This window comes from Acipenser ruthenus, chromosome 1 (assembly GCF_902713425.1).
Source record: "Acipenser ruthenus chromosome 1, fAciRut3.2 maternal haplotype, whole genome shotgun sequence".
Lineage (NCBI taxonomy): Eukaryota > Metazoa > Chordata > Actinopteri > Acipenseriformes > Acipenseridae > Acipenser > Acipenser ruthenus.
The window spans coordinates 21,347,025-21,374,977 of record NC_081189.1 but is presented as its reverse complement, the minus strand read 5'-3'; the positions used below and the strand labels follow the sequence as shown (position 1 = coordinate 21,374,977).

Sequence of the window (27,953 nt, the reverse complement as noted above, 5' to 3'; positions counted from 1 at the left end):
TGTGCATTCATTATAGGCTGTTTATCTCCATCCTCGTTCTCACAGCAAAGTTATACAGTTAACAAACCATTGTCTCATTGGGCCACAATGATCAAGGTCTTTATGCCAAAGTTCAGTTTATGACATTTTTGGTTATGGATAATAAATATGTTCATGTTACAAAACTTTTAACAAAGAAAATCTGAACACCTTTTGATTCTGTAATAATACCGTGTCAGTTTTTCCTCAAAAATGACCTCAATACATTTTTACCTATCTGTTTGATGAAAATCACGCACAATTTTACAATTCCTGATACATGTTTTATATACATTAGTACCAGATTACAGATTTATCAGCTTTACATTTTAACCATAGCTGACTTTTATGGATAGCCACCCTTTCGCTATTGATTAACATCAATGAGATTAAACAGTTTTTTGTAAATCAGTACCGAGAGCCTTCTAACACCCAACAGTACTTTAATATGATAATCTTCCTTGACCTAAAGAGTGTGGTGTGTTGTTAGGTATTTTGATTTATATGGTTAACACCACAAAATCCATTTACTTCAGTGCGGTTATAAATATACAGTATATTGATGTTTTTTGGCAGAGAAAACAGCATCAGGATAGGAGAGGGCTTCAGAATTGTACCAACTGTGATGATGGAGCACACAGAAAAGCAGAAAAAGAAACAAACTAAACAATACCTCAGCATTCCATTGTAGTGTTCTGAAGTGAAGGGATTATCTGAATTATATGTATAAATAAGATATTTATTTTGCCTTTTTAAGTGGTTTATATAATTCTCCAAATGAGCGAAACAAATCACCAAAATTTCCAAACCCGCGAAGACGGACCCCTTCCGGTGGAAGTGAGAATGAAGCTGTGCAGCCCGTGAGACGCAGGTAACAATACACTCCCTGTTTTACTCGTGGCATTTAGTCCTGTATGCACTGTACTCATGGGCTGTTTACTAGGATCAGTGTATTGTGGAATTAAGCACCAAGAATTAAGAACATTGTTGTGGCATTTTTATAAACAGTTTACAGATGTATTATGTTAATGGCCCAAACTGACACATTGTTGGCTGTTCTGTGGAGTACGTTTATAATGACTTTAATACCACAAATACATGTTAGGAATAGTTGCCAATTAAATGTCTTTAAACACTTACCCCTGATACATTTAGTCTACTGAATAATCCACAAATAAACTAAAACTAGCTCATAAAAATGCTTTGTGGATAAAGACAACAATGCATTCCCTTAAACTGGAAGAAATATGTTGTGTGACTTCTTTAACTTTCTACTTTTGTCTGTCTACCTTTCTTATACTAATGCATTATTCCTTTAGTAACCATCCATTGTTATATTTTTTTGTATCTTGTAAAAAAGGCTAGTTATATGACGTAGTTTCGCATTCAAAATTGGCTAATACATAATAATCACTGAGAGAATGTTACCTGAGAATCTTTACATTCAGGTTTGCACTGTCCTGATTCTCAGACGACAAAAGGTAATGGGATTTCTTTGTTCAAGCATTGCTGTCGCAGTATCATCACTCCCTCTAGTGGAGCACTCAAGCCTCATGTGTAATAACATTGGCTGTTAAAGTGTAGGTAATACATTAGTCAATAAATTCAGAACTGCACAAGTCATTATGATTACAATGTCATCCTTCATTCTCTTAAAGGTTATTTTAGCTCTATGTGAAGGGCAAGATACTGTTTAGGTCACATGATGACTGCATGACTCATGTTATCTGATAGCCTGGAGGGAACATGAGTGACTGAATAACAGAACAATTATCTTGTTATTGTTAAATGTCCTATCCCTTTTATCATAGTTAGTTTTTCTTGCTTTCTGTAATGCTCTCTGTGCTGGACTAAGTGTTCTATGAAAAGGGACTACCTGTCCACCAGACAGCATTTGAGAAACAAAAGCAGCACGCCACCACATGGAAGAGTGCTGATTTGTACCAGTGATGAGTCTTAAAATTGAAATGTTCAACTGCACAATGATAAGGCAGTTGAAGGTTGGGCAGCAGTGTGGAGTAGTGGTTAGGGCTCTGGACTTTTGACCGGAGGGTCGTTGGTTCAATCCCAGGTGGGGGACACTGCTGCTGTACCCTTGAGCAAGGTAATTTACCTAGATTGCTCCAGTAAAAACCCAACTGAATAAATGGGCAATTGTATGTAAAAATAATATGATATCTTGTAACAATTGTAAGTCGCCCTGGATAAGGGTGCTTGCTAAGAAATAAATAATAATAAGAAGAAGAAGAAGAAGAAGAAGAAGAAGAAGAAGAAGAAGAAGAAGATTGTAAAATTGGATTTAAAAGCTTAGGGACTAGCCCTTTACCTTAATGCTAAAGAAACAGCATTGCTCGCTGGTACAAGGTTACTGTCTGCTCCAATATTAAAAACGTACTTTACCATTGTACATTATTTGTAAATCATTGTCTTACATAGATCCCCTTTGAGGAGCAGCAATGCTTTGGATCATCACAGTAATCTAGTTGTTGAACTTACCTAGTGCGCCTGCAGGAGCTTGTGTCGGGTCATTTACCCAAAGGAAAGAATCAGAACCTAATGTGCAAAGTGTTATTGGATATACAGCAACTCCAAATGCGTGTAGCACATTTCCAGTTACACTAAACTGAAGCAATTTACCACAAGTAATGTGCAGAGAAATTGTCTTAAAGAGCATTAGCAAAAGCAGTAGTTTTATACCAATGGTATAACATCCTTACATTATACTGTACTTTAGTGCCGCTGCATTCATTGTATTATACATATTTTTTATTTTAAAATTGCAGTTTCAACAAAGTGACAGAAAGCTGAAGAATATAAACTACAGATTAAACACATGGTAGATGTACTTTAGCTTCACTGCACTTATTCACTAATTTAAAATCATTAAAATCACAGTTTGAAGTATACTATATCTGTTTTACATTTGAATGTATCTGGACTGCAAATGCTTTTCATAAGAGTCAGTTTTCTATCTACCATAGAAAATTAAATTCAATGTTGTGTCTTTGTGGTGTACTAATAAACAAACACCAATAATCTCACATGTACTAAAATAAACTCATATTTTTCTTATTTTACTTTTCACAGGAAAGGCCAAAATAATAACGATGATACAGATTTAAAACACAGAAGAAGGTGTGTTTGTTCATTTCCAGTGTTCTAGTATGTATTTATATGGGTGAAATGCAGTATCCCCTGTGAATTTAAAAAGGCTGAAGCAGCACATTATAAGAACTTGAAAATCACATGCAAGATTTATGAAAACATGAGCCCATATAAATCTCATTTGCACTATTATGTTTGTCACAGCTGTAGAAAAAAAAAAAAAAAGATTATGATAGATGTGCCAAATTGGTGCTTCAAACAGCAATGGATGCTGCATCAGCATTCAAAGCAAACACAAAAACAGAAAAAAGAATAAAACAAATAATTTCATTGTCATGAAACATGTTTCTATTTTTATTTTAGTAGTAAGAATATTTTTGCAATGGATGTTCACTTGTATGAGCCTTCATAGCAGGCTATAGGACAAAAGAATATAGATTTTTCTGGTCTGGAGTCTACATCCCAGGGAAACATCCCTGTGATTGGTTAGTAAGCGCTTGCATCCTGGGAGAGTGGTAGAGAAAATTAAACATTTTGGCCCTTGTCATCAATGCTTCTCAGTGTCCGTTGTGTAGAATAGTGCAGCTGTAACAGAGGTGTCCCATTTACCCCATGAAAGAATTGCTAATCCAAAACGAGAAGTTAATCAAATGATTACTGAACCATAGCAATGCCCAATTCTGTGATTTGCACACCCTTTCGGGTGTGTCAGCTGCCAAGCATTTTTGCTGTCAGATCTCCACTGGCTTCAAACTGATTGATTGACCTGGAGATAATACATCTGTATAGTCAAGACCTAGGTCAAATAACTCAGCCCAGGGCAGTACTAAAGTAAGCAGACAATGCTGGTAGAGTACATATCATTAGTGCTCTGGGGGGATGCTATTGTGCATGCATGTCCTTTAAGGAATTCGCTTTTGTTTCATAGGAAGATAGGCATATAGAAACACAGCATTATACCAAGCAGCACACATTGTACTGTATTATCTGTCGTGTTGAACAAAGTGTTTGAGGCCTCATCAAAAACAGATTTTACTTTAAAGGAAATCTGCTTAATTGATACATACTTTTACAAGTATAATATTTCAAAGCACCAGCTACAAATGACGTTGCCTTCTATTTTATTGGTCTAGTGTATAGCCAAGGAAACACTACAGTTTGTGGTGGAACACATAAAACCATTAGTCATAGCAGAGTGTTACAAGCCTGTTTAGAGAAACAATGGGAAACCATTGATAGGTCAAGTTGCATTGCAGGGACATTTCACTGAGAAACTGAAACTGACAACTATACCCGATTCACTCATCAATGCATTTATGGTGTTAAGGTAAAACATAAAAAACTAAGTGAAGTATTGAAGGCAGCACTAACCAAAACCATTGTCTCTAGTTTCTTATAAGTTTTACCATAGAATCTCTGGTGTTAGACTAACCCACTAGTACAATTGAGTTTTAAGAAGAATTGATTCTTAATGAATTGATTCATTAAGCCTCTGTTTGTCATTAGGTCACGTTCCCGTGGAAACACCAGCAGCGGGAGTGAGTCAGAAAATTCCAACAGGGATCATCGAAAAAAAAGAAATAGGTAGGATGAATCTGCTACCTACATCCCATTTTATTGAGCTTGGAACCAAGCCAAGGGTGTCTTGGTTATTTCTAGATAACATTGTTGTGAACAGGATGGATTTGCTGGTGACGTCAGTCCAGGAAATGAATGCACTGCACACAGGCAATTGCGGGGCAAAACTGGAACACAATGGCGCTCAGCTTTTATTAAACAAAAAGATTTAACAAAACAAAGACTTTACAAAACAAAAGGCACACAGGCCAAAACAAACAAACAGAACACGAAACAAACAAGTATCGTGCTAGTTTAAACTAGCACGTGTAGCAATTGTTTACTTTATAGATATTTCTGTTTACCTCCTCTCTCTACTCCTGTTCTCCACTCACAAACACTAAACCCGTTGCAGCCAAAGCTGCAGGTTCTTATAGTGGTGACCGAGGGATCACCTTAACTTGCTATCAATTATCTTGTTAACCCCTCGGTCACATTTTACACGGGTTTACTAAGATGCGTGACCATCAGCTAATTCAATAATTACTAGCCGACAGTCACGCATTCTCACGAGGTATTAAAATACAAACAATAACAGTGATGGCCGACAGCTTTTCATCTGCCCTGCATTTTAAATAATAATAATACAAAACATAACACAGGCGGGGAGTACCCCGTCACAAGTGTATAAAAGATTAGTTGTTTTTTTTTAAAATCTTTTTATGTGATATCAAGTGCGAAACCAGAAAAAGCCATAATATTGTGGTATTATATCTATAAAATGTACAAAAATGAATAATTTCTCAATATATACTGACACACAATGAAAACACAACAGTCTATGTTTTACATCAATAGCTCATTGGGCACATACATAATGTTATTTACATTTTAAATAGTGAGCAGATAGGTTTGTTGATTGTTTGAGTAGTATTGTTCCATGGGATAACAAAATACTGAGCTCAAGTCATGTGATTTCATAAAAACACCAGGTGTTCAGTGTTTGGTATTTGAGTTGAGTTAAAATTGCCAAAATGAAGGGCTCCCGAGTGGTGCATCCGGTAAAGGCGCTGCGTGTGGCGTGCAGGATGCGCCCTATAGCCTGGAGGTCGCTGGTTCGAGTCCAGGCTATTCCACTGCCGACCGTGGATGGGAGTTCCCAGGGGGCGGCGCACAATTGGCCAAGCGTCGTCCGGTGGGGGGGAGGGCTTAGGTCGGCCAGGGTGTCCTCGGCTCACCACGCACCAGCGACCCCTGTAGGCTGGCCGGGCGCCTGCGGGCTTGCCTGTAAGTTGCCCAGAGCTGCGTTGTCCTCCGACGCTGTATCTCTGGGTTGGCTGCATGGCAGGCCTGCAGAGTGAAAAAAAGCGGTCGGCTGACAACACACGCTTCAGAGGACAGCTTGTGTTCGTCTTCGCCGTCCCGAATCAGCGCAGGGGTGGTAGCGGTGAGCTGAGTTTAAAAATATAATTGGATATATCAAATTGTGAGAAATTGGGTCAAATCAATTGCCGACTACTAAGTTTAAAAAATGCTCAGGGAGGGTATACCCAATACTAACTTTGTAATGTTTTCATTTTGACAGTGTGTCACGTTTCATACTGAAAACTTGATTCTTTAATCTGTATTTTTGTTCGCATTTTCTGTTTAAAATAGTTGTTTAAATCCATTAGACCTGAGTGTTGCGTTTCTTTTGTGCATCAGTATAGAAGAGATTGAGTGAAGCCTGGGAAAGCGCTGAGGATTTTTGACAGCGTAATCAGCCAGTTATTGACCACAATGCATCATGAATCACGCATGTAGCTTTTGGCTGCCAGACAATTCTAACAGATGCTATTTCTAAGGGGATGCCTATTTTTGTCAGATGGTTCTAAGAGTGAAATATAGTATTAGCAGATTAACTATTCTGTTACTTTGCTTCACACTTTGCAGCAGTAGTAGTTTCTAAAAAAATATATATATATCATGAGTTAAACAATCAAATGACACTTCACTTTTGTTTGACCAGCAAGAAATACTTTTCCTGGCCACAACAGGCTCGGTATCCCCAGGAGACCTACAACAAAGTGAGGAAGGTGTTTGGTGGTTATAAATGTACATGTTTTACATAAACTAGAGACTCCATCAGTGTTGCATGTCAAGGTTTTTTTATTTTTCTGTTATATATTTTTTTTATATAGTGCCATTGTTAATACTCAGTATTTGTGTGAAAATGATTTTTTTTAAAAAACAGTCTAGATAAGATTTGGACATCACCATGGATGCATTAACGCTTTAGCAAGGTGTAATACATGGTAACAGTTTGTTGCCATTTAGGTCACGCCAGGAAAATGAAATGGTGGACTCAGCGCCTCAGTGGGAAGCTGTGTTGCGACAGCAGAAGGAGAGGTCCCAGAATGACCCCAACTACAGGCGTTCCAGACACCGGTCACGATCGTAAGTGCTTTTCCATGGAGCCATATTTTGTTTCATACAAACTACTTAACTGCAGTAATATCCCTAGCAAAGTGTACATGTTTTATATAATACACCTGCCTCAAGTAAACACAGCTGTAGCTCCAAAGTACAATTAGTACCAAGCAAGCACTTGGTCTCATGTGTAGTACATTTATATATATATATAAAAAAGGTCTTGTCTTTATCTTCTTACCTTTTTGGTTCACTGGAATTACCTTAATGTGTGTTTCTACTTCACTGCCATGAAAACAAAGTTGTGAAATCTGCACTTAAATGTTTTGGCTCCCCTCACAATATAGCTCAGCTGTGCGTTTAAAATAATAGTTTTTAATGTGGGCCTGCTGTTAACTGGAGTTCTTAGGACCAATTAATGGAATGAAATTGGAAGGGCTTTTCAAGCTGACAGTGATGGCTGTACCCTGCTTTTCACTAACTCCTGAAATAGGTTTAACAAAAGAGGATTGTGATTACAGATGTGCACAGAATATTTATTTCAGGTTAGCACACATTTTCCCAGACAATTTTAATATGAAGTGGATAATGTGTTAGCTAAAAACATTTCACATGACTAAAAAGAAACAAGGGAGGACAGCTGTATGTGACAAATTATTATAATTGCACATAGACACTGTGACCTCTGATTCTCTCTCTCTCTCTCTCTCTCTCTCTCTCTCTCTCTCTCTCTCTCTCTCTCTCTCTCTCTCTCTAATATATATATATATATATATATATATATATATATATATATATATAAAACAAATAGAATGCAAGACATTGATTTTTGTAACTATAGTATTTGCTATAACCCCTAAATGAGGTGAAACAAAACTAAGAATAAATCTTCTGTATTTTCCCCCCTATGGTTTAGTGTTTATGAATCAGCCTGTATCTCCAAAGTTTCTCCACTGTGCACGCCTCCAGATTGCAAAGCCATCTGTGCTTCACTTAGTTGATATATAAAACCCCTTCAATATTTCCAAGTCATTAAATTGAATGTTAGTTCTTTAAAATGTTTTACTTAGTGTGAGGTCCAGGTTAAAATAGAAAACCCTTGCCAGAGGATACTGCATATGCTGATTAAAATTCCTATAATATTTAAACCACATTGTTTTTCATATTGGTAGGTCACTAATTGACACTAAATAATGGCCATGGACACGATGATTTAACACCACTATAAAATGTTACTTGCCTTATTCTTTTCACACAAGAGTATATTTTTGGCACATTCCACTTTTTAAATTGATTCCAAATTGCATTTCACAATTCGAAAACAACTTTTCAGGAAAGTGCATTTTGAACTGGTCAATTAAGTTATTAATAAAATAAAATGTTATTCAGTCTCTTCGAAGTCAGATTGTTTAATAGTCTGATCATACAGACTTACACTACTCACTTATAAAAAGTAGATGTGCAACTAAAAACTGCTTGATTTTTTATTTATTTTTTTCCTGCTAGTTTAGGTTTATAAAATATGCTAGAGAAAATAAACAGAATGGTTGACTAGCCTAATTCTCAGAAGCACTTTAGACTTCAGGTTATACACAAATGCAAATTCAGTTTGCTTGCATCCTAAACGCAGACCTGGGTCTAAACCAAAAAGAAAATGTAGAAACGTATATATTACCAAGCTTATTTACTACTCCCATTTATTTTTCTGGTAGGAGAAGCCCTGATGTTCAAGCTAAGGAAGAACTCTGGAAACATATTAAGTGAGTAAACACCACAATTACATGTTTTTATGTAGCATATACTGATATGATTATGTGCATTCTAGTGCGGGGAGCTTAAGTGTGTCTGTACTGAATTTTATTTGCTAACAAATTTTCCATTAGAAATCCTAAACATTATTTGAAAGTGTTCATTGGATATTTGCTGCCATCTAGCTCTGATTTCAGGAGTTGCATTTCTGCTGGTCAGCAAAAAAAAAAAAAAAAAAAAAAAAACGGAAGACTAAGTAGACCGGTTAAAACTATGCATTGTAATTATTATTATTATTATTATTATTATTATTATTGACATCGTTGCTGTTATTTGCAGGAAAGAACTTGTAGATCCATCTGGTTTAACTGAAGAGCAGCTAAAGGAAATCCCTTACAAGAAAGTAGAGTGAGTAAAACATTTCTTTGGGGGGGGGGGGGTTGTTCTGAATTCATTAGATTTTTAAAAGAATTATGTATTTAATGCCTTCCCTTCTCCTCTTAGAACCCAAGGTGACCCTGTCAAGATCAGACACTCCCATTCACCGAGGAGCTTCCGACAGCACAGGCGCTCCCAGTGCTCTGACGGAGAGAGATCTGTGCTTTCAGAAGTAAAGTAAGGGGGAATAAATGCTTTAACTGTAAACTAACAAGCACTTCACTTTATAGTTAAACCACATTGAATGTAGTTTTTACCTTGGGGCACAGTAAATAAGATCCTTGTCAAAGTTCAATATGCATCGATTTCTTGCTTGATGTACATGAATGCATACTTTTGTGCCTTCTGAGTAGTTTGTTATTACTTTTATATGCTTAATATGTTAATTGCCAATTCACAATAAACTGTGTTATCATGTCTTAACCCTAATTTGTACTGTCAAATATTGCTTTCAGAAACCATTATTATTATCGATTTGGCTTCTGACTGTTTAGGTGTACTTGTGAGAGGCGTCAGGAATCAAAGTTTGGGACATGTTACAGTAAAATAAATAACTATGGTGTGTTTCTGAAAGCAGTCCCTGTCGAGAGTTAACCTAACACTGGATAGTGATATCAGTCATGTTGAATTACCCCACTGCTGCTATTGCTGACATGCAACACTACTTTACCTCATTTAGCTCAAGGACTGACCTGGTTCCTCCATTACCTGTTACTCGCACGGCTGATTCCCAGGGCCCCAGAGGTCCTCCCTCCCAACAGGTCAGTTAATCATCTAAAGATGTTACTTCTGAATGTGTGTGTCGACCTTTACAACTGTTTGGATTATTATGAAATGGAAAAATACACAAGCATGTGCTTCAATGCGTAAATAACTTTTGAGCAGATATTAACACTTGCTAACTCACAACCAATCGCAGAGTAAGCAACCTGATAGACGACTATACAGTACCTCACATTGCACAAATTAAGCTGTGAATTTGAGCAGTTTATTAATGCACATGTATCATGAAGTTTTAGATTACTTTGTGGATTTACCCTCATATAATAACTTGCTTCTTGTAGAAGACTGCTAACTAGTATTTGGATTATGTTAACCACATTATAAAGTTAACCACATTATAAACCTTCTCTTTGTGACCAGCACCCTATTACAGCTCGCACTGTCAGTCCCATTTCAACATAAAAATGGTTTGATATCGCGATTTATTAGGGCCAGCTCTCATATTTTACTCAGCCCCTTTGGTGGTATAATAGAGGGACTGCATTGTATAACTGCTGCTGCTGTTTGGAGTGAGTCCGTTTTTTCTTTTTTTTTTTTTTTTTTTTTTACAGAAGAAAAATGGATCTAAAGATAACCTTTCAGAAGGCACTGAGCTGGATGTAAAATGCAGCACGAAGGTTGTGAAAACAGTTCAGACAGCAAGGCTGAAAGCAGAAACGTGACCTCCACCCACATCCTACCTGAGGAGTATTTAAAACACATCTGATATTGCTTGAAACCTGAAAATGTGAATATTACCAAGATCCCATCTCTACCACAATCCCAGGGAGGAGTTAAATTAAACATATTGTAAATAGAGGCTGTGACGTTGCCATTTATTACGTTATGGATCATTTTATTTTACTGGTTCTTTACTTCAGCAAACTGAATCAGATATGTACATCTGAGTCTTGCATGTAATAAACTGGAATATACAGAGGACATATATAAGAGCCAGTTATTTCAATATGTTTTTGGCTGCTTCAACATTCCATGGATATTTCCCCATCAAGTTTATTCTAATTTGTTGACAGTGGACACAAGAATAAACAGGACCAATTTAATGTTGCATATGTGCCGTTACCTCCAAGCTACTTGACCTCCATTTTATACAGTATTAAACGTTGTGTGTACCTAGTAACTACGTAAAATAAATGTGTACATTTTGTAATGTGTTTTTTCTTCTGTGTTAAGGATCTAGTTATAAGTTCCCATACTTTTTGTGATGAATTATAAGCATCCCAGTGGAGAGCTTGAATGAGTCTGGAACTCCCTGCTGCCTCCTGACTTCAACTGCTAATATCTCATAAACTGCTTCAGATGTCAAATTTTCAGCTGAAAAATCAAATGGTAGATTTCACGCTGACGTTTGACTTAAGACAACTGCCGTACGTAACCTTTAGCATCTCGAATAATAAAAGACCAACAGGTTTGATAGACTGCTTTCATATTTGGTGCATTTCAATTGCGGGTACAAAATAAAGTAATAAATGACCCTTATGTGCCATTCATTTCAAAGCTGCCATTGTAACAGCCTCATATTTGCAGGGCTATATAATGTGTTGGTGACCATGACATTGACCTACTTGAGATCATGTGATTATGTTTCTGTTCTATAGTGACAGTACACTGAGTTAATATCTTTGTCAGGTAAAGTTGTATCATTTGATTTTCTCAATTGAGTTCAATTACTGTTGTTATCTAGTTAAAAATAACCCACACTGATGTAACCTCTAGCCATATCAATGATACAGACCACATGTTTTTACAGCATCTATTGTTAGTACACAGCTCTAGATCATTATTTTAAATTAAGTTCAATTACAAGTGCCATATTGTTTTATCCTTTGGTCACATCAATGACACGGATCACTCGCTTTCATAGTGTCTACAGTTCTTACACAACGATTCTGTAATTCTCAAGTGGTTTCCACTATAAATGAACCCTGTCACATTGTTTGGACCTCTGGACATATAAATGATCAAGATCTTTTTTACATTTCTATTTGCTCTGAAATTCTTTTTTTTCACTATTACAAAAGGGTATGCTTTGTTTTTGAACTCCCATTTTTAGTTTTGACTTTTTGCAATGATCAATAACATTAACCAGGAATAATTTCCCAAATATGTGATCCAGTTTACACTTATTTCTCTCTTCATACTCCCTCATAGTATGTAAAACCAATGCTGCTTGATACACCACACTTTTAAACTTCATTGTATGTTTCACATTTATATTGCCCCAGTGCAGGTTGTAACAAAATAACCAAAGACAACGTCTCTCAGTGTGCTACTGTGGGACAGAAACCATGGAAGACACAGGATAGAACGGAAACTTGGACAATTGTATGTAAAAACATTTGGGAATAACAGTACAACCTGTTTGCTTTATAAGCTACAACAAAGATTGAAGAGGACATTTAAAATGAGTAATTTAGCTATAGACTGCAGTAACGAGCAATACTGTTAGAAAAAATGACAAGTTACTTTGTATTTAATTTTTTATTGGCAAGAAGAAAGCTTTAATTATGTTGTGCTGCAGCAATCAATGCCCATCCACATAATATCAGATCATTTACAAGGCCTCCACAAAGTTGACTGTCAAACCTGGAAGAAAAAAACAAAAAAGTAAAGTTCACATGACACAATTACTGTTGCCTACTGATGGAATAAAGTGGTATGTCAGATTATGCACTAGAATAAATACATACATAAAACAAATAGCTCTCTGGCCACATACCAAAATCTCATGTTTTAAACATCCAACTCACTCGTACTCAGAATACAGTTATATTAGGCCATGCAGCGTGTGTTTCTTCTGCCATGAATAAAGCAGAGGGTGTATAGTCCCAAAGCAAGATAAACACAGCAAAAGGACTTTCTGTCTGCCTTTTTTGACACTCCATTCATAAAAGGAAACATGAACGGGCAACACAAAGGCAAGTTCTTACATAAGGCTAAGCTCATATTAAAAGGTTACAATAAAAGGCTTAAAAAGCAGTGCAATGAAGACTCAAGCCCCAGTCATGTAGTCAGTTCTGGTAATGTCTTAAAAGCTTAATGCCATTCTTTTAAAACCCTAGCACACAAAAATACTTCGGAACTTAACATGCTTATTTTATATAATTTGGCTTTTGCTGGAAAGCATCATGTAGACATTTCACACTTTGTGAAAGTGTTTAAATGATATACATTTACCAGTAGCTTACCTCCATGTGTGATCCCAGGGACAAGTAGTGCAATTCATCAGAACTACCCATTGAAGAGTACCTGCAAAATGTAATTCCGATCAACACACAGCAAAACTAAAAAGCAGAACCTTTTGATATCTGAAAGACATATGTATTCTTGTCCTTGCTGGGTAACTTAGTACAAGGTACACTGTTGAGTACCTTGAGAAAAGCCTGTGCAAGATTCACTGTATGCCTTGTTTGACACCTCATTCATCTGGAAAATGCAATGAATGGGCAACACAAAGGCAAGCATTACAGGGCTTTGTATTTGTGAGTATCTAAGTCTTTGATAGGAGCAAACAGGCAACAAACTCATGTAATGCCTTTGCATTGTCCTGTTAGTGGAAATAAAATGAAAACATGCATGTACTGCCCTACTGCAAAAGGGCAAGAATTCAAAAGAATGGAGCCTAGCTGTAATAACTGCTATTTCACTTTTTAAACATACGTATTAGCTAAGACTGACCATATTTCAGTTACCATATTTTAGTTAGGATACAAAAACAGGTTAAAAGATGTTATTGTTTTAAATTGTTACATTGCACAGATGTAAATTATGCAATGTGTTCTGCTCGGATTAGCTAGAAGAATATCCTTCCAGAAATGCAACCTATCATTTGACATACCTTCTCGCTAGCAAGAATCACATTTTGAATTCAATCAAATCACTGCATCAACACCATACCTAAGAGGGGAGGAAATAGCCAAAATGTAATTAGCATCAAGAGACTTTTTTTTTTTTTTTTTTAATGGTATTGCTACTTACAATTTGATTTGTATTAAAAAAAAAAGAGAGAACTGTTTAATGTTTATTTTAAAGTCACTGTCTTTGCTAGGTAACTTGGAACAAGAAACACAGTTCAGTTCCTGAAGGAAAGCCTGTGCAAGAATCACTGTATGCCTTGTTTGACACCTCATTCATCTGGAAAATGCAATGAATGGGCAACACAAAGGCAAACCCTAATAAAAACAAATCATTCAAATACTAATCTCACATATCTGAAAAAAAACGGTGCTTGAAAAGAATTGACAAAACAGGTTTGTGTGCCTGAAGAAATGTTTGATTAAAAGAGGTTTCGTAAATCTATTAACTGTAATCATGATCAATATTAAACCATGCTCACATTTGCTGAATAAAAGGAATTCTGCATTCACGTCTGTGGTTCCAGACCAGAGTTCAGCTGACTGTGCCGACAGGACCATTCCTTTGGTGTTGTCCACATAACATGCTGTTCATCAGCATTTACCCTTTCACTGCTCCAGCAGCTGGAACATACATTTTTAAAAAGCTGATTAAGCACAAACATCAATGACAATATTAAAAGGTATCCCTCCTCATTTTAATATATTTTACCTCTCTTTCTGAGAAATCAAAATTAATTCTGGGACAGAACCATACTAGAATATTGTTTTTCTTTAGCACACATATGCGAGTAATATAACAGTACATAACTCCGTTTACTGTAGTTGTTTCTTTACATGTAACAAAAGCGGAGGCAGGTGGGCATAAGTTGTCATTAAGCAAATTACAAAAAATAATAATGTTTAATGTACTTGTTACTTTTTCCATAGATCCTACAAATTGAGAAAATAGCGCATTTGATAATTGATGACGTTAAACATAGCCACATGCCGTCTGCCAATGTTTGCACAAACATCTTTCAACGCTTTCTCACCCCACAGTGCAACACGTGGAATGTGAAAAACACTGGCATCAATACTGCTATAACATTTCTACCTAGTAAACAAATTAAGACTAAATATTTTGGCAATTAATGCTTTAAACCTTGATATTTTGTATTCATAAGTGATATTTCTGCCCCCAAACAAATTCCATACGGTATGGCTTGAGTTTGCTACAGAGCTAGGCCTAAAATTCAAGTTATTCCAGAGTAAGGTGAACGCAGGCCTGCACACGTCACAAAGCTGCTGCGCGTTTCTATAAACTACATCCTCTTATTAACTGTCCCACTGCAACTTCTCTAATCACTGATGTGAAGTAATGTTTGAATGATTCTGACCATACTCACGATACAGCTCTACTTCTTCACGAGGTTACGATGCAACTAACCGTTTCCGTGTAGAATAGAAGACGAAAGGCACTCGACAGGAAGTGACATCAGTATGACAGACAGTCCAATGCAGCACCAAACATCCAATTACAGTCTAAGAAGGCGTATCACTAACACACGTCACGTCTGGACAAACTTTGAGGACAATTTTTGTTGCTCACACTTAAATTAAAAAAGGCTTAGCATAACAAAATAAAAAAAGTACTTAAACAACAAACACCAATACAGACACAATACAAACAGATGACCCCCCTGTCCTTACATTTTGGTAGATAGCGTGCAGATTTAACACTGTGAGACAAAGCATTCCATCAACGGGACGTACAAGTTTGTTTCACTCTCAGTATGCACAATTGTCTTTGCTTGGGGAACAGGTGTACTTGTGGTGGTTCAATACAGTAACAGTTACTAATCACACATGCCAGGTGTTTTATTTCACAGTTTTATTTAACGAAAATCTGTTGGTTTTTTATGTTGTTTTTAAAATGTGGCATTTCGAAATCTAACATGAAGTACTACTGTTATGTCTTCCGGTAGACATTTGCGATATCATTTTGTAGTTTATCTAAAATATGTTCATGGAGTTTTTTTTTTTTTTTTTTTAATTATGTCTCAATCCTAAAATTAGGTGATGCAAAACATGTGGCCATAGCCTGTAGTACTGGTAGTAATATTGTCAAATTCACTACTGCATGTTACAAGGACGAATGCAGCATTTGTGATACTGAAGACTTTCTTCTCATTTAAACAAAGTAATTTACCATTTGGGTTAAGAAAGGTTGGAAAATTGGTCCTATTGTGTTCAATATGATTTCAGAAAGCCATTTTGGGTTGTTCAGCCCACACTGCCCTCTAGCGGATATGTGAACCAAGGTCTTCAAAGGAGGGTTTACAGGAAAATAAAACAAATCTTTCAAATCAGGATTTTTAAAATGGTTTCTTTTTTAATTGATCAATGCAATTGTCCGATTGATTATTAACATATTGTTTTATGCCTTGTTTGAACTCTAGTAGTAGTGTACCCCAAAACATTTTGGACTATTTTGAAAGCTTTTTTTTTTAAGTACACTTTGATAAGTTGATTAATGTTTTTTAATTGACTCATTTAAATGTCTGCGATGTACTGATTCATTGTTTTTTGATAAAAAAATTCCTACTTTAAATTGTATTCAACTGTGTTCATGTAGCCTTTTTTCATTCAGCGTTTATTACACAACGTATCACACTGATAAACAAGAAGTGCCGTATAAGGTTTAAAATAATAATTCATATTTAAGCAGATTACATATCACAGCTTTGTAATTATGTAATTGGTGCACTTGATCGCTTTATTACCTAACTTTTGATGACAGTCTTACTAAGATTATTAAAGTAGATGTGTTTATTATTTTGAAGGGGGCTTTCATTTGCTTCCGGTTACTTTCTGTGTGCCTGTAATATAGGTTGGCCCGTGGCTCACAAAACTTTAGAGAGATGGGCTTGCCCCACATTCTACTAATGTATTACTTATATATATATATATATATATATATATATATATATATATATATATATATATATATATATATATATGACCTATTTTACATTTTGCTGTAAAATGTTTATACAGTTGCTAGCTGTAAATCCTTATAAATTCCAATACAATTATTCTACTGGAATTCTTTATTTTTTATTGCTGTTCCCATTGTTTCTTTACAAAAGAATATGCCTGTTTAGAACCACCAGAAGGCAGCCCTAATACAACAATACAATTCAAGCACCTGCGGGCTCGCCTGTAAGCTGCCCGAGAGCTGCGTTGTCCTCCGACACTGTACAGCTCTTGGTTGGCTGCATGGTGAGTCCGCAGCGTGAGAAAAGCGGTCGGCTGACGGCACACGCTTCGGAGGACAGCGTGTGTTCGTCTTCGCCCTCCCGAGTCACTGCAGGGGTGGTAGCGGTGAGCTGAGCCTAAAAGATAATTGGCCATTCTAAATTGGGAGAAAATAATAAAAAAAATATTTGGCAATGACTAAATTAAGGATATCTTAAGAATTGTAATAACTATCCCTGCCAGTCACAGCATTCGTACATGCAGATGCATGAGCACCTTCAATATATCATCTTCAAATTACTTGAAAAACAACCAAAGTCATATACCATGATTACAACCAACTTGTACTTTCATAACTTAAAGATATTACTAGAAATTATTTATCACGAAGAGACCAACTTTATACAAGAGTATGTCTTTAAATAACTTATTTAGACATGTCCATAAAACAGTACCCTATTTGTCCTCATGTGTGACCCACATTATTTTTTTTCAATTTCGTTTTCTCAGCAATACTTCATAATGTAATCCTCCAGTGATAATGAACATGCATTGAAAAACATTAATACAAATAGTTGACTAATGATATCCTGTCTGGAATAACATAGCCACTTAACCACAGATGGATAAATAAACAGGGAATCAGGAGCTTATCTTGGATACATTTTAAATGTAGCATGTTTGGTTTGAGCTATAGACTGAACTATTCAATTCTCAGGCTTTTTACACGGCCTGTCACATACAGTGGGTTCCATCTAGTTTAAGGGTTGTTTGTGACCTGGCACCATGATAACACATGAACTCACTCAATAAGATGGAATTCAAACACATTATTTCTAGGCTTGCAGCCACTACTTTTAACCACTTAACCACATTGCTTAACCCTTTCAGTCCAAAATTTATTTTCAATCATAAAAAAAAACTAGAAACGAGACTCAAACTAAATTTAGATTTTAGCACAAATTATTATTTCCAAAGTGAAAAGTGATTAAAACAATGAAGCCAGAAAAACTTTGATGTGTTCTGCACTGGGCATTTTACAAAAAGGTCATTAGTAAGGTTAATGGTTCATATTTAGGAGGCTGTGTGGTCCAGTGGTTAAAGAAAAGGGCTTGTAACCAGGAGATCCCAGGTTCAAATCCCACCTCAGCCACTGACTCACTGTGTGACCCTGAGCAAATCATTTAACCTCCTTGTGCTTCGTCTTTCGGGTGAGACGTAATTGTAAGTGACTCTGCAGCTAATGCATAGTTCACACACCCTAGTCTCTGTAAGTCGCCTTGGATAAAGGCGTCTGCTAAATAAACTAATAATAATAATAATATTTTCAAGCTTCTGGATTTGTTGCAAAGCTGACCAAAGAGAAACAAAGCCAGTATAAGAAATGCTTTATTTGGACTGGCTGAGCATGAACAATATTTATCCTGGAAAACAGATATTTTTATCATTAGCAGTACTGCAATGTATGCCAAAAATGCGCCTCATGTCTGTAAAAAGATGTTGCAGCTGTGTGTGATGGGTATTCCTTTATCACGATATGTCTGTATTGTCACTGTTGTGTGACAAATTGTCATAACCCAGTCCTTAAATCTTTGTTGTACACTGTGTGTGGAAGGCGCTTTGCTTTACATCTCTGATATTATCATGCAGACATTTCTATTTCAATTTTTTTTCATGGCAGCTAACCAGCCTTCTGTTGCCAATTGCACTCATTCCCCTCTCTGAATAGTCTGTGGAATAGCTAGGAGGGTGGTGCCAAGTACAGAGCATGCCAAGTTAAACTGGAGAACTGTACTTCAGCATTTTGGCAGAATAATAATTAAAAAAAACAGTTCATACTAGTTTTTAATATCAGCAAAAATACTCTACACCATTTTTCAATATATAGTACAGTAAAGGGTTTTAAAAACAAGAAAAGGGACAAAGGATATCCTATTTGTAGTGATGCTAAGATAGTGTTTTATCTCTATGGCTACACATATTTTTTATATATATACAACTTAGTTTATTCTTAACACTGTGGGTTATTCGAGGACACTGAGCTTTTGGAAGTTTATCAAGGTGTGGCTGGTTTAAAATGTCTGCTGGCTGCTATATATATAAAGTAAGGACTTGTGTGTTGGCAATTCTAATTCTCTACAGAAATAAGGTTATTGTAATACCTAGTAAGTATGAGAACATAAGAACATAAGAAAGTTTACAAACGAGAGGAGGCCATTCGGCCCATCTTGCTTGTTTTGTTGTTAGTAGCTTATTGATCCCAGAATCTCATCAAGCAGCTTCTTGAAGGATCCCAGGGTGTCAGCTTCAACAACATTACTGGGGAGTTGGTTCCGGACTCCCACGATTATAACTGCTACCATAAAATAAGGATTACAAACCATAAAACCTTCAATCTTCACAACTGGCAGTGGTACAGTAACATTTTATATCATGCTCTAAGATCCCACAAAATATTATATATTTTTTATTCTACATTTGTTTTCTGAAAGGAGAAAACATCATTCATGTTCCAAAATTCACTCTCGCTCACTCTATCTATCTATCTATCTATCTATCTATCTATCTATCTATCTATCTATCTACAGTACATATATATATATATATATATATATATATATATATATATATATATATATATATATATATATATATATATATATATATTCTATAAAAAGGAGCTGGAAAGCCAGTTCATTTGTTCTACAAGCAGGGTTACAAACTGTCTGGGCAAGGTGAGTTTAGCTGTAGGAGCCTCACAACCGTGTGTATACCAGGATTGTTAGAACTAGGTTCACTATATGTATTAACAAGATTGCTAGTACAGGAAAGAATATGGAAATAGCATAGGGGACTTTGATCCCGCAATCGTATAGAGAGGAAGTGTCAGGGAGACTGTTCCTGGAGCGGGACCTCCTTTCTAGTGGAGTCGCGCTCAACCACTGTTTGGTCAACTAGTATTTTCTAGTTGTTTTTTTAATCATGTTTTGTTTATTAAAGCCCACACTGGGAATAATAAACACGGATGTCTGTGTTGGTGTGTCAACCACAATCCCTCTGACCCTCTCACAGTCGATTCCCATCCCCCTATTACAGGCATTTAAAATATGAATGCAGCAAAACTGGAAATTAGGACGGAGCCCGGACCTGGGTTTGTATTTGAATTTAATTACCTTAATTACCTTAATTACCTTAATTACCTTAGTAACATCCACATTTGTGGTTTGGATTTTGCAAAACTGTTTTTTTTTGTTCCATGACAAATAAAATACAATGGTGCACTCATAGATTTAAGAATTTAAATGTAAGGGACCCGTTATTACAGTGTAACTGGACAGACAGAGAGGCTGGACTGGGCAACTCAATGGTAAATTGAACAAGCAGATGCAGTACTGTGATAGTCAGACTACATCATTGTTCAAATGTGTATAGCGAAAGATTCCGGCTCCAGTCTTTTCCATTTATTCAGTTGCTGCCAATATGATGCATCTTAACATCTGCTTATGTTGAGGAACAAGCTGTAAAATAACAATTTTATGAGGTTCACCAACCTCGAACAATGCTAAATCTGGAGAACTCACAAACAGCCACTGGGTCATGGGTGAATATTAATGTATGCTGATCTCTGAAGATGAATAATCGCCAGATTGAAAAGTTTGGCAGTAATATATATCAACTTTTAAATAAAGGCTATTTATGTTCTTTTGCCAATTGAATGTGTCCACAGTTCCTGAGTGGGTTTCCTTTGCATTACACGTCCAGTATAACCTTTCTTTGTGCTGAACTGCTTTAACTCATACCAAATGATGTGTAATGATATAATTGGGGCACAATGACAGCTACTATAATATGGGCAATGTAAGATTGAACCACGGTGAGTTTATTCATTTTAACATGCCAGTGGTATCACTGTAATACAGTGACTGGAGTGAAAATGTGAAAGTCCTTTAATCTGCAAAGTATGCAAAATCATGTGTATGAACAATATACAGTATGCTTCAATAAAACATTCAGATAAAAGATGGGAAGATGGATGCATTTAATAATTGTTTATTGAGTCCAATAAAAGGCATCACATCTCCTTCTCTTTGTCATGTATCTCTGGACTGAAACGGCTACCATTTCAGCGATCAGTACATAAAGGAAATTCTTGACACTGACTAAACAATCCTCTGATGCTAAATATCATGTTTGTCAGATTGAGGTAATCATTAAGAATGGTATAGGAGACACAATACGGTTTATCAATACAAATGTTCTCCTGTTGGAGATTTTAAAAGACTATCTGATCTGCATGAAATCAGGCAGCACATGGTAGAAATGGAACACATTTACTGTCCACCTTATTTATTTTAGAATAATATGGATCATGATTTTTCCAATTAAAGAATGTGCAATCAGATACTCTGATCATATTACATATCTTTTTTTAATTATTTTATTGTTTGATACAGTCTGTGCCTATGAATGAGGGGCAGGAGGGATAACTGTCCTACAGCCAGAAAGTTGGGGAAATTCTGATGTCAGAAAAGGCCAAGGCTGTGAATCAGACTTGTTAAGACACTAACATATTGCCATAATTAGAGAAGGAAATCTGGAAGTAGAAACCTAGACTAGACTAGAGCTAAACAATTAAAGACTGGGCTCCAACTGAATATGTTTAAACAATGTTGTGTGACTCACTCACCTTTTACTTCTATACAGAAACAAACTGATTTACATCTGAGATAAAAGCCATAAGATGAAGATCAAACCTGTGGCTTTCTTCATGTAATATCATCTAATTGTAGGCTTAGAGGCATAGTTGCACTGTACAATATATATCACACCTTATATTTGGTGCAATGTACATTCACTGCAACAGTGTAAGGGAGGGGCTGGTCACCTCACAAACAGATGGCTAGTCTGCACTAGCCTTGTATCTCTGCTGAGTCAACTTTACCACAGGCTGAACCCACCACATCTGAATCTTAAGGGGCCTGGGCTAACCACAAGACCATTTCATTATTTAGCTGGCTTAAGAACTAAAGATATTTTTCAATAATAAATATTTCTCCCACGATCCCGATAAACCACAAAGGAAAATACAAATCATCTGTGTTCCAACTGTGTTGTGAAAAGTTTTCTGAAAATCAAAGTACCATCTGTGTTCGTGTAACAGGGTCAAAAATGCCTTTTATCTTTCACTGATTTATTTTGCACAGAACGGTTTTATTGTGATAATTTGACTTTTTGGTTTGTATCTCTTTAAACCACGTAATACCGATCCACAAAAAGGGAGACAAAACCGAACCAGGTAACTACAGACCAATAAGCCTGACTTCTATTATATGTAAACTTATGGAAACTATAATAAGACCCAAAATGGAAAATTACCTATATGGTAACAATATCCTGGGAGACAGCCAGCATGTTTTTATGAAAGGGAGGTCGTGTCTAACTAACCTACTTGACTTTTTTGAGGATGCAACATTGAAAATGGATAACTGCAAAGCATACGACATGGTCTATTTAGATTTCCAGAAAGCTTTTGACAAAGTCCCGCATAAAAGATTAATTCTCAAACTGAACGCAGTAGGGGTTCAAGGAAATGCATGCACATGGATTAGGGAGTGGTTAACAGGTAGAAAACAGAAAGTACTGATTAGAGGAGAAACCTCAAAATGGAGCGAGGTAACCAGTGGAGTACCACCGGGATCAGTATTAGGTCCTCTGCTATTCCTAATCTACATTAATGATTTAGATTCTGGTATAGTAAGTAAACTTGTTAAATTTGCAGATGACACAAAAATAGGAGGAGTGGCAAACACTGTTGAAGCAGCAAAGGTCATTCAAAATGATCTAGACAGCATTCAGAATTGGGCAGACACATGGCAAATGAAATTTAATAGAGAAAAGTGTAAAGTATTGTATGTGGGCAATAAAAATGTGCATTATAAATATCATATGGGAGACAGTGAAATTGAAGAAGGGAACTATGAAAAAGACCTAGGAGTTTATGTTGACTCAGAAATGTCTTCATCTAGACAATGTGGGGAAGCTATAAAAAAGGCTAACAAGATGCTCGGATATATTGTGAGAAGTGTAGAATTTAAATCAAGGGAAGTAATGTTAAAACTCTACAATGCATTAGTAAGACCTCACCTAGAATATTGTGTTCAGTTCTGGTCACCTCGTTACAAAAAGGATATTGCTGCTCTAGAAAGAGTGCAAAGAAGAGCAACCAGAATTATCCCTGGTTTAAAAGGCATGTCGTATGCAGACAGGCTAAAAGAATTGAATCTATTCAGTCTTGAACAAAGAAGACTACGCAGCGATCTGATTCAAACATTCAAAATCCTAAAAGGTATAGACAATGTCAACCCAGGGGACTACTTTGACCTGAAAAAAGAAACAAGGACCAGGGGTCACAAATGGAGATTAGATAAAGGGGCATTTAGAACAGAAAATAGGAGGCACTTTTTTACACAGAGAATTGCGAGGGTCTGGAACCAACTCCCCAGTAATGTTGTTGAAGCTGACACCCTGGGATCCTTCAAGAAGCTGCTTGATGAGATTCTGGGATCAATAAGCTACTAACAACCAAACGAGCAAGATGGGCTGAATGGCCTCCTCTCGTTTGTAAACTTTCTTATGTTCTTATGTTCTTATGTTCTTAAATCAGCTTCCTCACTCAGCTCCCATTGGAATGCACCTTTCTGAGTATAGCCCTTATTGAATAATTGCATATTTGTAATTTAATTTCATTTTTTTTTATATAAAAAAGATAATAATCTATATCAGCAGCCTCGTGTGAGCTAGAAACAAAGGGGGCATATATCATCAGATCTCCGCTTTTTTGATCCCCTTTTTCTAAACAGCAAGATAAGGGACTTGTTGCTTATGAGTTTCAAAATGCTGATGGTGTTGTTGATTTAAATAAATGTTTTTTTCAGCAGCTGTTTAAACACATGTAATCGATGTAATGTAACAAACATGCCCCTAAACTGGTCTGGTATGTATTTATAGTTTTACAGTATATAAAAGAAACTGCATAATACCCTAACCCTAATTCTAACCCTAACCCTAAACATTAAAATATTACATATTGGCAAAGCACAAAATTCCAGCTTTAACATTGATTGGTATGTGTAGATGGATTTTTTAAAACTTTTACAAAACGTTTACATCCTGTAACATATTGATGTTCAGAAATTCCTGATCCAGTGCAAAAATGATGTTAATACATTATGAATGGTCATTGCTCAGTCCCTGAACACTGAAAACTGGGAAAAATTCAACTGATAATAACATAGACGCTCATTGGCATTGCATTGCTGTGTCTGGAGTTATCTAAACCGTGCCTGATTACTCAGTCTCCAAAATGTTAAAGCATGGTGCATTAAGCAAAGAAACAGCGTGTGGTCAGGAATAACAACCATAATGAGCAACCAGTGAATTATCTGCTTGTATCAAAATAAGAATGCCTTAAAAAAAAAACATTTATAAGATGGCAAGAATAGAGGAGGCAAGCTCAACAAGTGTTTCAACCTGTCCAAATATGTCCCCATTCCAGCACGGCTTGGAACTTGCAGAACCTGTCTGTCTGATTCACTTGGCAAGCAACCAACATTGGTAGGGTATGGGGGGGGGGGGGGGGGTGCAATTTTGTATGCGCAATAACACATTTCAGGGTGTTCAAATATGGTCCACAATCTACATTTGATATTGGACCATATTTGAACATGCTCTCATATTTGTATTGCTTTCTTATAAGCCTATAGTGCTATTCTTTTACACTGCCGTACAATAACATCAGTACCCACAGCAATATATTTACTACAACAACCCTGCCTGTTGAGAAATATTGCAGAGGGGTATGTACAGTATTTATCTTTTTAGCACTCTGTGAAAAAAATAAAGCAGATTATTATATTATTGTACAGTTAAAGCAGCACAAGTATCAGATTATGCATGGTATACAATTGCATATGAAGGACTATTTTGCCCATTTCAGGTAGAATTGATTGGAACAAAGCCAAATACTTCATTAGTTATAAAGACCTTGACAAACTGAAAAACATATGAAGTAATTTGTGTTTAATTATTGTTTAATTCATGGAAACTGGCCTGATTAGTTTCACAGATATTGTTTACCCAGTTACAGAGAACTACAATGAGATAAAGCCACATTTCTCTGAACTGGTAAACTCTGAATTCAGTAGCAGATACTGTTTATAGTGCAGCAGAGAGAGTGTGTGTGTGTGGGGGGGGCTTTCATTCTCATCCATGAATCTTTTCACCACGGGATATTCAATGACATACTAAACATATGACTCTTTTCCACAACCGAGTCACGCCAGGGCTGTACCGAGCCCTCAAGGTGCGGGTAAGGGGAACCTGGGTTGTTTTTCCACTGCAGAGCTGAGCCGTGCTACTGACGCAACAAGACAGTTGTTATTAATTATTGTTATTAATTAACACCGTTGCTGTTCAAAAATCAATAGACCAAAATCAATAAAAATCATCTCTATATTTTGTAAATATATTTAGAAATTCCTTTATAATCCACAAATTTTACTCATTATATCGACTTACTAAAGTTCAATTTGTTCTGTTGAAGGGGAAGGATAGTTGTTGTTTTTTCTAGTTTATTAATATAGTAAAGGTCAAGGATGAGAAATTTGGTAGAATTTTTTGTTTTTGAGTGTGCGAGTTCCATACCTGTGGTTTATGTCCATTTGTTTGAAATCGTCAGAAATTTGGGCATAAACTTTCTCATTTCTGATGCATCACTCCAGGTCTTCATGAACACTTCTATCTGCCCGCAGAGAAACTAGAGCCTGCACTTCCTCAGCGTCCCATGGCTGTACTTTTCTCTCATCACACTCGCTGCCCGCCATGTTTGCTGTTTTTCTTTCTGGAGTGTACTCATGCAACGTAAGAAAACCTTTAACCCTGCCCCTCGCTCAGCTTGGCTCCGAGCCAGATTCAGATGTCTTGTGAGGCCGAAGTTTCACTGTTTCGTTCTCGTTCGGCTTGACAAATAGCCCAAGGAGAACCACCCGTACCTGTACCGTACCGAGCCCTCACTGGTCAGATGTGCCAGTGGAGAAGGGGTAATACAGGCCTATACTGCTCTTACAAGTGGAACCTGCAAACATTGACTCAACTGAAAAAACTACAATCGATAATTGTTCAGTCATTTATATCAGAGAGTTAGACTGGTTAATACATACATGAATAACATGAAAAAAATCCAACCCTTTATTCCATTTTCAAGACATTTAAGTACAGCAAAATGTGTAATTGGTACTTTTATCCTTTATTGCAGGGGTCTCCAACTCTGGTCCTGGAGAGCCCCTATCCAGCAGGTTTTATAGGTGTCTTTACATCATCAGTGGCTAAAGATCTGGAACACCTGTTAATCTTGATTAATTAAGCCAAATAATTGGTACAATTAAGTAACAGAGGAATTGGTTGAAATGAAAACCAGCAGCCACAGTAGCTCTCCAGTGCAGGAGAAGAAGAAGAAAAAAAACATAAATCAGAAGCCCTGCACATGTAAATAGTGTGTGCTTGTTGTCTCATTAAATAAAGATTGATAATTTTGAATTTAACTTTGGCAGGGATGGAGTTAATACCATCTCTGCCAGATACATGTGTGGAATGTGGCTCGGGCCTTGATTGAATAATTGATGGTCAATCAAGCCCTAGCCACATGCTATATAAAGGGAGCCAGAAGCTTGTTTGTTGGAGGTGACCTGCTGGAGAGGTGAATGCGCAGCTTGAACAGTGGGGGTGTGAGTCTGGAGTGGTTGTGGTTAAACCTTTCATTTCTTCCTGTGTTTTGTTTGTTCCTGCTTGTTTTGTCAATAAATGTGTGCAACCAGTGCAGTCACTGCAGCTTTCCAGCCTCTGAGTCTCATTCCTGATGCTACCCTGTCACAATCAGCAACACGATTATTATTTATTTTAAAATCTGTACATATTCCACAAGGCCTGAATGTTTGCAGCATATGTTAAAAGTCTATGAAATTAAGCAAATACTATGCACAAGAAATTATAAAGTCAACAGTTTAGACTTGTTGGTAATGTACAGCTAAATATTAATGCTTGGATTCATTTAAGCAGTGTTTCGGAGTCTTTTGAGTAATAATCAGTTGTAGATATTTCAATCATTTGCAGCTTGATTGAATTTGTATAGTACCATATAATCAATCAGACATGGTATCGAAAAGATTAAAGCATGGCTTCTGTGGCTTGTGAGGTATTTGACACACACTGTCCCTTTCATGCAGAAGCAAAGGACCTTTCCAGACAGCACATATGCATTCTTGCAACCAAGATAGTCTGGTATGCATAGATGTGTGACCTTTTTTTGGTGACAGTAAAAGACAAATTGTAAGAAAATCTGCTTGCTAAGTAATTTCGTTATACAAACGTTCTGGGCACTTCACTGAAATATTCCACATGCCTAAATCATGTACTGCACCTAATCATACAGTTTAGTAGAAAACAAATTCCTCCGTGCTCATCTCAGCAAATGGTAAGGTCTTTATTAAATCTATGTTTATATTGAATGTGTCCCTGGAATTTAAAAAAAAAAATCAAAAATATAACTAATTCAATTAAGTCATTCTGATTTCAACTAATTAGCAAAGAGTTTGTAGTTTTATTTTTCAGATAGCCCTTTAAAACACTAACTGGAAGATGACACAGATGTAATTGGCTTAGCATCAAACATGTTTAGTGTAGGACCCAACAGCCTTACCATATATCCACCAATTTGGGAGGAAAAAAATATGGAAATGGGAAACT

The 27,953-nt window shown here is 36.5% G+C and overlaps 1 protein-coding gene, 1 long non-coding RNA gene and 3 other non-coding genes across 14 annotated transcripts in view; 1 reads left to right on the top strand and 4 right to left on the bottom strand.

Annotated features, from left to right (window-relative positions):
- The window catches only part of LOC117973211 (band 4.1-like protein 4A), an 86,015-nt gene extending 73,858 nt beyond the window's left edge, over positions 1 to 12,157 (top strand). For 2 of the 7 annotated variants that reach the window (XM_059021600.1, XM_059021709.1), the window contains 9 exons: positions 776 to 889; positions 3,106 to 3,153; positions 4,630 to 4,707; positions 6,982 to 7,116; positions 8,802 to 8,849; positions 9,178 to 9,246; positions 9,343 to 9,453; positions 9,956 to 10,037; positions 10,611 to 12,157. In XM_059021600.1, the coding sequence (XP_058877583.1) occupies positions 776 to 889; positions 3,106 to 3,153; positions 4,630 to 4,707; positions 6,982 to 7,116; positions 8,802 to 8,849; positions 9,178 to 9,246; positions 9,343 to 9,453; positions 9,956 to 10,037; positions 10,611 to 10,721 (796 nt within the window). In that variant the 3' untranslated portion in view covers positions 10,722 to 12,157. The remainder of the gene's footprint in view (positions 1 to 775; positions 890 to 3,105; positions 3,154 to 4,629; positions 4,708 to 6,981; positions 7,117 to 8,801; positions 8,850 to 9,177; positions 9,247 to 9,342; positions 9,454 to 9,955; positions 10,038 to 10,610) is intronic. The other 5 variants (XM_059021584.1, XM_059021549.1, XM_059021671.1 and 2 more) reach the window with 4 other exon arrangements.
- A 368-nt stretch (positions 12,158 to 12,525) lies between these two features.
- LOC117973251 (uncharacterized) lies at positions 12,526 to 15,447 on the bottom strand. 4 transcript variants are annotated; one of them, XR_009327868.1, is made up of 5 exons: positions 15,343 to 15,447; positions 14,396 to 14,537; positions 13,898 to 13,956; positions 13,248 to 13,308; positions 12,526 to 12,645 (listed from the first exon to the last, which is right to left on the bottom strand). It is a non-coding gene; the product is annotated as an uncharacterized LOC117973251 (long non-coding RNA). The 4 variants fall into 4 exon arrangements; XR_009327851.1 differs by having other exon boundaries at positions 15,302 to 15,389; XR_009327847.1 differs by having other exon boundaries at positions 15,293 to 15,388.
- Positions 12,846 to 12,980, bottom strand: LOC117973567 (small nucleolar RNA SNORA13). Its single transcript, XR_004664052.2, has one exon. It is a non-coding gene; the product is annotated as a small nucleolar RNA SNORA13 (small nucleolar RNA).
- Positions 13,379 to 13,519, bottom strand: LOC117409702 (small nucleolar RNA SNORA13). Its single transcript, XR_004545551.1, has one exon. It is a non-coding gene; the product is annotated as a small nucleolar RNA SNORA13 (small nucleolar RNA).
- On the bottom strand, positions 14,093 to 14,227 carry LOC117973566 (small nucleolar RNA SNORA13). The gene has a single exon (XR_004664051.1). It is a non-coding gene; the product is annotated as a small nucleolar RNA SNORA13 (small nucleolar RNA).
- Positions 15,448 to 27,953: the final 12,506 nt, after the last annotated feature.